Source organism: Anneissia japonica, unplaced genomic scaffold (assembly GCF_011630105.1).
Source record: "Anneissia japonica isolate Jap-2015-1 unplaced genomic scaffold, ASM1163010v1 scaffold2994_len2133135_cov197, whole genome shotgun sequence".
NCBI lineage: Eukaryota > Metazoa > Echinodermata > Crinoidea > Comatulida > Comatulidae > Anneissia > Anneissia japonica.
The window spans coordinates 889,887-898,495 of NW_022728550.1; the positions used below are offsets into that span (position 1 = coordinate 889,887).

General features: G+C 36.2%; 1 protein-coding gene across 1 annotated transcript; it reads right to left on the reverse strand.

Annotated features, from left to right (window-relative positions):
- Positions 1-46: 46 nt before the first annotated feature.
- On the reverse strand, positions 47-7,955 carry LOC117114297 (ubiquitin-like modifier-activating enzyme 5). The gene is made up of 12 exons (XM_033257921.1): positions 7,669-7,955; positions 6,736-6,781; positions 5,548-5,637; positions 4,894-5,003; positions 4,243-4,329; positions 3,493-3,577; positions 2,983-3,087; positions 2,644-2,771; positions 2,225-2,360; positions 1,854-1,932; positions 1,615-1,727; positions 47-1,384 (listed from the first exon to the last, which is right to left on the reverse strand). Exons 1-12 carry the CDS (start codon positions 7,827-7,829, stop codon positions 1,313-1,315), a joined length of 1,212 nt encoding a protein of 403 aa, XP_033113812.1. The 5' UTR covers positions 7,830-7,955; the 3' UTR covers positions 47-1,312.
- Between the last annotated feature and the right edge of the window lie 654 nt (positions 7,956-8,609).

An 8,609-nucleotide genomic window follows, 5' to 3' on the forward strand; every position in this document is an offset into this window, starting at 1 on the left:
GAATTATCTTTTATCAATACAATACAGTACACACACACACACACAATTGAGACCATTATTTTTATTCTATAAATGCTGGTCAAATGTATTCATAATTTATCTGTAGAATTGTTTACATGTTTAACATGCATATGAAATCAGAATACTGTATTTATCTTAGCTGATTCAGAATTAATAGCACTGTAAATAAATTCCAAACAATTATTATGAGGACATGCTGGCAATTCCCATCGTGCACAGCTGGAAAAAGTGCGTAACCTCATGACCGGTGGTTGGAGGCTACATGAATGTCCTAGAGGCAATTTGGGGGGAAAAATTCAAAAAATTAAACTGTTAGGTTATGCAGCCTATATATTTGGTAATTTAATATAATACTTGGTGGTGGAGGCATTTTATCAAGACAACCTTCATGGTCAGAGACACAAACATTTTTTCTTCCAAGCCTGCCATTGTGGATGACAACAGTGGCTGGGGGGGCTACAGTCAATGGCCCTCAGATGGTGCTGCGCGCTAAAGTACAACTTGCTGTCAGGGAAATCCTAGTACCGCCATTGGATGACCGTTGCATAGGACAGAAGTGAATGAGTGAGCCACCAATGGCTGGACATAAAATCATAACCTACACGTTTGTAACCATTTTCTAAGAGGATGATTTTGTTTCCACACAACAATCTATGTGATGCTAAGAATGCATTGGTCCCGCTGGAAATCTGAGCAAACAAAATAATATACTCAAGTAGTCAAAATTTACCTATTTTCCCCAACTAGTAATTCTCCACTGTCACCCACCTTCCCCACCTCTGCTACTATGGTAAGTCATAAAATAATATCAGTTTGGTCCAGAGCAAGAGTGTATTTCACAAATTTTAAGAAGCTACTTAACACCCATGTAATCTTATATACATTTGCTTGTATCTGAATAAATATCTTATAAAAAAAGAATATTGTCTTGTACAACATGACAGTAACATAGCAAACAATTATAACAAATGTACTGCTAAAATTCTTAAAAGAACATTTACTTTGCAAAAAACGAAGGCCTTTGTCATGATCTTCATGTTTAACCAAGGCAATTTATCCAGTGATGCTTTACAACCAAACTAGTTATTTTTTAGTTAAAATTCCCCTTTTTGGGTTTGAAAGTCATGCTCTACATCTTAGACAAAACCAATACCTTGGACTGTAAATATATTAGCTGAACTGACATATGACCAAGAAGACATTGTGTCCATATTTCTCCATTATTTAATAAATATTTTTCTGCTTTGAAGTACAAATTATTTGTCCATTTCTATTTTGAACAGGTGAGATATTATAGAGCTTTCATCTGTGCCATCAATTCCTCCACTGATATCTCTTCACTTCCAACTCCTCCCACAGCAACCTGCAAAAACAAGCGATCGCTGCATGTCATTGTAAGCTACATTTATTTATATATAATCATCTTTCAATACAGGTTAAGTTTTGGTGTCTCTGTATTTCCACCACATGCTCGAAGCATATAACGCTTCATTAGCATTTTGAGTGCTTGTTACTGGTATTATAGCTATAGAATATAGTGTCAAGTATTTCCCTTCCCTTATTGCTAGAGAACTTATTCTGATAGTCACTTGCCTCCTCAGCCACTTCATGAGATTTTTCATATGAATATGAAAGTCCAGTTGCCAGCTCAGGTGCCGGCTTTGATTTTAGATCTTCATCACTCGTCTCAGACACTAAACAAATACCTGAAAAATTGGTAACTATTTATCAGCATTATCAAAAAAATGAATATAAATCAATAGCTCCTCCTTCAATTTTATAGACATTGAACATATTTAACATTTATCTAATTGTGAGTCAATCCTACAAACCCCATTCATTTGATTCATGCACAATCTCTTCAACTTTCTCATCTGTGATTTCTTCTTTTGGCTTCAATGCCTCTTCCTCCTATAAAAAACAAATATATGTTTAGTAAAGTTTAGCCATCAGGTAAGCAGTTCCAAGGAACATGGTGGGAACAGAGAGCGCTTTGCTTCAGTCTCTCCTGGAAGGTATTTCTCCAAGGTACAGTATTTTAAATGCATTATGGCCCAAAAATAAGAATTCTTTTATAGTTTTTGATCTGACGTGTCAAGTTATGGTTGACATGGTATGGGATGGCTTGTCCTGTGTACACCAGTAGGGGGTTAAATTTCCTTCCCTAGCTAACACAACCACTGTAGTCTATAAGTATACTTACCTGGAAAACCTTCTGTTGCTTTCTACAGAAGCTGTCATCACAAGCAGTGTTGGGTTTCAGTGCCATTGTAGGAAAGAAATCATTGAGAGCACTATATCCTAAGTAATGAGTAACAGTTCCAAATCCTAGAAGGTATCTAAACAACATGATATTGAAATATTATGATTAGAAACATTGGTCACCTTGATAAAACTTGTTCAATAAAATAAAGATACAAATTAATTTTCACGATGCTTAGCATTTCTTATTATGTTAGGATTTAAAATACTCTGTGAGGAAATCTGAGAGTATCAAATTGGGGAGATAGACTTTTGTTCTGGGAATTCAATCTTTCTCCTTACCTTTGCTACTCATCATGAATGTTGTTATGAAATTAAGATATGTTATATTCAAAAAGAGACAAGCTGACAAAAACTTACTTGAGTGTATTTTGAACTAAGAAGCCTGCGACTATACCCATGGTTGTTGGTAGACTGGCAGCACAAACGCCCTCTCTCTTTAAAGTTTTCTCATCAATGTTCTCTGCTACAACAAGTGGTGGGGCACACTAAATATAAATAACAACTTGGATAAAAATGTAGTTTAGAGTTTATGTAAATTATAATTGGTGTGTGATCATGAATATATTAAGGCAAAAGAACCATTTGCTTGTTACCTTTATTCTATATATTTACTACTTAAAGGTTTAAGGCAAGGAACAAAATGTTAAGTAATGAAATTAACATATACAGTATTTAAAAAAAAAAGATTTGACTTACAGCAAAACAAGCGGTTTCTCCTGGTTTAATAAACTGTATGTGACCGGAAACCGCATTTTCACTTACACCAGATTCAAACCAATTTTGTCTCAATTCATTGCAAGCCTGTATCAATGCATAAAATAATAATACTTTTTTATTATTATTTAACACCGCTATAATTAAATACTAAACCACCAAACCCGAGTGGAGCTGTGGCTTGGTGGTTCAGGTATTTGCTAATGTTCTGAATTTTTGTTACTCCTTGAAGTCTCAAATACTCAGATTTCCACTCACCAAACCTTATAAAAGACTTTATTGGGAAGGGGGAGGGGGGGGTTCAAATGTCATCACCCCTGTTTGTGACACAGCATGAAAATTCCAAATGATCAGCTCTTCACTCTCCTAGTCTCATACAAGAGGCTTATATACAACATGAGTATCCCAAATGCATCAGTTTTAATGGAGGGGTCATTTTGTAAAAAAATTGACAAATTTCAGATATTTCAAGCTGAACATGTAAAAACATACCATATTAATTGCCATTCTCGCTTCAAAATTGTCAACGCAGCTAAGAACAAGATCTACTGGACCATCACCATTCAAATTTCCTTTACTATAAATGATATTGAAGCAAAATAAATCATTTAATCAATGACACTGTATCATTACAAAGAAAAATTATTGTCATCCAAATATCATCCTTCCATCATAGAGCCTTCCCCTCTATACAGTATTTCAAAATGATCCAGATTGTAGATACTGTATTTAATAACATTTGATATTCATGTTAAAATCTCCCAAAGTCATTGCACATTACAATTAGATTATGTGGCTAACTAGGCTTTTCCCCAATTAATAAATTGTAATTTGGCAAGTGATTTATAATAAGCAGAACAAAATTGTTGGGCAAGAGAGCAGCAGATACATGAACATATGAATCATGAGGCATGCTACATTGAGGCATACCAGGGGCGGATCCAGAGATGTTCAAAAGGGGGCCCGCGAAAGGGGGCTGAAAATGGAGCTGATCAAGACAACATCGACCCCAGGGGTCAGGGGGCATGGGGCCATGCCCCGCAAAAATGTTTGTTTTCTAGACGCCTAAAAATAACCTCTAAAAGTGTTTTGGGTGATCAATTTTTTTTTACTTCCCAAAAGGCCTGGGGCCCCCCTCCAAAAATCTGCCCCTGCATGCTACATCTGAACTTTGGTTGGACCTTAGAAAACATAGACAAAGCCTGTAATATGACGTAAGTGCACGTCCTTTGTTATAATCACCTTATTCTGTCCATAAAATGCTTAAAGTTGTCGACTGTTGTGATATTATAATTGTGAGTCTCAAAATTAACATCAGGATTGATTTCTCTGAAAGACAAACAAGCTTTTCAATTAAAACAAAATAATCTGAGATTACAAGCCCTTGCACTGCAGCGCCATATCTCTGTACGAAAAAAAATAATGGCATGCGGTCGATGCGTTCGAGTAGGCTTGGCCTAGCCAAACAAAACCTAGAATCATAGGCCTTGCATGGCAAGCCCTTCATTCGGGTGAGTTTGCAGGCCAGCCGCACCACTTCGGTCCACTGGACAGAATTTGACACACCCCTACTATGGCCTAGCCAAACCAAGCCAATTGATCCACTCGAGTTGGCAATGTCTGTTGCGGCCGTAAAATATAACATTCTGAAATGTAAATCTTTACTTCCGATCAGCACTAAATTTGAGGAGGACTGACATACATGTAACCGTGTGAAAATTTTAAGTAAATGGGTCCAGTGGTTTTTGAGTTATGCGCCTGGAAGGACACACACAGACGCATGCTATTGCAATACCTTTCACTCTCCTTTGTTTAGGTGAGGGTATTTTTTCTGAAAAGTGTATGTGTATCAATGAGGCAATAATAAAAATGTAATAGATGATTAAACCTTACTGAAGAGTTTTCTCTGCAGCCTGTACTTTACTCATACCAGCTTGATGTGGTTGAAAAAATAGACGATTCATGTTTGCTAATTCCACCTTGTCGTAATCGAAAAGCAGCAACTGCAAATTAATGGACATACTTATCAGGTCAAAGTTTACATACATAGCATCTTTATTGTTTTTATCCTTCTCATCATGCTGATGATGATGATGATCATCATCATCATAAAATCATAGCATCATACTTATCATGATACTATCGGTTTGGTTACCATGGAAACTAACTAAGATTATAATGTTGTTATATTGCCTATGTAGTTCAAGTTGAAATTTCAGTTCATTTATTGACATCTGTATCTACAACATTAGTAATAATATATCTGATGATGCATTTATGTTAAACAAAAATCCTCCTCAGTTTACAATGCAAATTTGTAAAACATTTTTGGTGGCAGAGTTTTAAAATGGCCAAATGCATTTCATGGACCTAAGGAAAAGAATTTTTCAAGCAGGACCTTTCTAGAGAATAGGTTACCAAAATAAAATTCTTCCCACCATCAGCATTCTCACTAGCAATAACCTTTCTACTATGAAATCAAGACAATATCATTAACATCATCTTCACTTTCTAAACATTAGATGAAACATAACATACAGTACAGACCTTTCCAACGCCACAACGAGTGAGCATTTCAGCTGTGACACTTCCCACACCACCTACACCAACAACAGCCACAGTAAACTCCCTTATGCGCTATGTGTGTCAAAATAAAAATACTGATTAGTTGATTGAGATTTCAAAATTTCATTAAAAAAAACTCTAATTTGGATGTATATACCATATTTTTTACATCTCCCTGTTCATACATTACCACGTCTCAGTGGGTGTATCTATGAGTCTTGAAATGGGGGATTTTTAATTCGGGTTGGTGGGGGCAGCACAAAGGGGAAGCTGGGGAGCACTATGATCAGGTGAGAGGGTGCTAGCTCGCAAAATAAGGTGATTTGCGGTGATTTTAATTACTTGTGCACAATTTTGGAGGGGGAAACTGGGAGGGGGTTACTTTGGGGGTGGGTGTGCGCCCCACAACGCACCCCTTAGATCAGTGGTTCCCAACCTTTTTGCGTTCGCGGACCCCTCTGGAGATCTAAAAAGTCTTTACAGACCCCCATGTCTAAATATACTCATTGTCCATATCCCAGTGAGTACATATTTTTATGTATATGGCACTTCTAGGTGGCTGGAAATGGCACTGTCAGACTCAAAATTTGAAGGTAATTTTCTTTTATTTCCCATTTAATTTTTAAATTCGGTAAAATTTAGGGCGACTCATGGTTGATATTCCACCAATAAAATTATGGATAGAAGATGATGATTTGCCAAATTACGACATCTGGGATCTTGGAATTCGACATAGACAGGAAGGGAGGGGTGCAAGCAGTAAATTTTACAGATAGGGGAATTGCGTTACCTCAGCCCCACCATTGTTGGGAAATTAAAATATTAAAATATGATGCCAGTTAAAACAATGAAAAAGTGAACGGTTATTTCGTCAAGGCATGATCATACAAGAAAAATAATGGAATCATAAACAAGTCGTTCTAATAATCTAGCAGACTCCCAATTACTTTTCGCGGACCCCTAAGGGGTCCGTGGGCCCCAGGTCAGTGTTGTTCGCATTGTACTGTATTTCAACTTTCAACTCCATGGTTAGGGGTAGTACATTAATGAAGGCAAATGAAAAAACTCCCAACATATGGATTCTGACAAAAGTGACGTGGATGGGGTTATAATCTAGAACGTTATACAGGGATCATTATGTGGGTATTTTGTTTTAAGAAAATGTCTTACCTCATAATTATGCACAATGCCCATTCTCTTCAAGGCCATCAGCCGGCTACAAATGAAAAAAAAAAAAAAAATTATTTTCGCTTCAGTGAGAAAAGAATACAAGAGTTACATCATGATGAAACATGGCATTTTAAATGTCCTAGGAATGGAAAAAGTGAAAAACACTACAAACTCTATCATAAATCACAAATAAATGGACCTGTGTAAGTAGGCTACATATTGCCCATTTTACATTGAATTATTATTAATCCTGTCGCACAATTATTTTTAAAACACAGCTGTTTATATTCTATATTTCTTGGTAATTGGAAACAAACCATCAGTCAGGTACTTTGCCTACTGGTAGGATTTTTTTTCATAACAGTACTCCATCCAGGACAAAGGTAAATTATAAAATAGGAAGTGCAACTTTACTCTATTCATAATTACAGTACATGAAATAGCTATAATATTTGTATACTCACCAATCATAGAACCAATTATTTACAGTCTGTCATCAGATTTTCGGACTCTAAATTTTGGAATTCGTTTTTACTAACCAATTCAAAAAACACTTAATATAGATTACTAATTTTTTAACATATATATTCCATCTCCCAATTTTGTTGCTGCCTGTCGTGGTCTGTCAGTCTGTATTCGATTTGTTTTGTTTCATGTTGTTTTTTGTCTCCTTTGTTAATCTCCTTTTATTCTCATGTTTTGTTTCTTTTATTTTCTAGGGTTGTGCCTTCTTCCTTTCACTTGTTTTTATTAAATTTACATATTTTTCTTTGCATTTTAAATATTTTTTTTTTAATTGTGTTGTATTGCACATTTTTGTACAACAAAATTAAGAAAATAAATGAAATTCTACAATAGCATTATTGAAGTAGTAGACCCAGAAAGTACTAGTTCCTAGGCCAATTGTAGCAACGTAGCCTAGGCTAGGCCTACCTGTACGGATTGCTATCGACAACTTCGGCACTCATTTTCTCGATTCGCTGCCGAGCTTGGTTGCTAACCATCATAGGCCTAGGTTGCGACTTTTCGTGTTCATTTGCTAGTTCTTTCTCTAGTTCCTTAACTCTTGCTTGTAAATCGGAAATGCTTTCCATTTTCAAAAAATATATAATTGTGAAGCACAAATGTATCAATGAATGTATCAATAATATTTAACAATAAACAGCTCTGCCATATGCTGCGTTCTGCTGCGTGACAAACGCACGGTGGTGGTGTCATGGTTCAACCTCGATCTATGACGTCATATTCTTAAAATAGCACTAGCTGCTAACTCTCCAATATTTGTATTCTTCTGTATTTTCTATACAGGTATTTCTCCATCTATCACATATATGTATTTATCATTTAGGAACACAAGAACATAATCAATACAATCACAAATTAATTCCTTATAGTAACTGCATACGTGTTTTTACAAGACCAATAAAAGATGTATTCTGTATTTAAATTACATAAACTACATTTTCATCAAATAATTCCGTTACATTTCATTCCGGCTTTCGCTTTCACATTGGCACACATCAAGGAGAGGGGGAGGGCACGCCCCCCTCTCCATATACTTAAGGGAGTTGTAATTTCATAAGTCAAGAAGATGCCTAAAAATTGATTGAACTGAACTGCATAAATGACACAGAGCGCTGCGGGTACGGTACCGGTACATGGATTATGAATTTTACTATATTAAAGAGCGTTTTTCCGGTCATCTGGAGGTACTATTTCATCAAATTTAATATCCTCAGTCAACCATGGAGGGGCGGAGGTGGGTGTTGGCCCACGACTGTCCCCTCCCCCCCCACCTTTGAATACAGATCTGCGCCCTTGAAAAATTATTGTCGAAAATTTCACAAAAAAGAAGTCTCCTACTTGTTAAAGTA

Coding starts and splice junctions, on each gene's coding strand:
- LOC117114297 (XM_033257921.1), bottom strand. CDS start 7,829: ATGGAAAGCATTTCCGATTTACAAGCAAGAGTTAAGGAACTAGAGAAA. Junction 6,782..7,668: donor GTCGATAGCAATCCGTACAG/GTAGGCCTAGCC, acceptor TTTCATTTGTAG/CCGGCTGATGGCCTTGAAGA. Junction 3,578..4,242: donor CATTTTATGGACAGAATAAG/GTGATTATAACA, acceptor TATCATTTATAG/TAAAGGAAATTTGAATGGTG.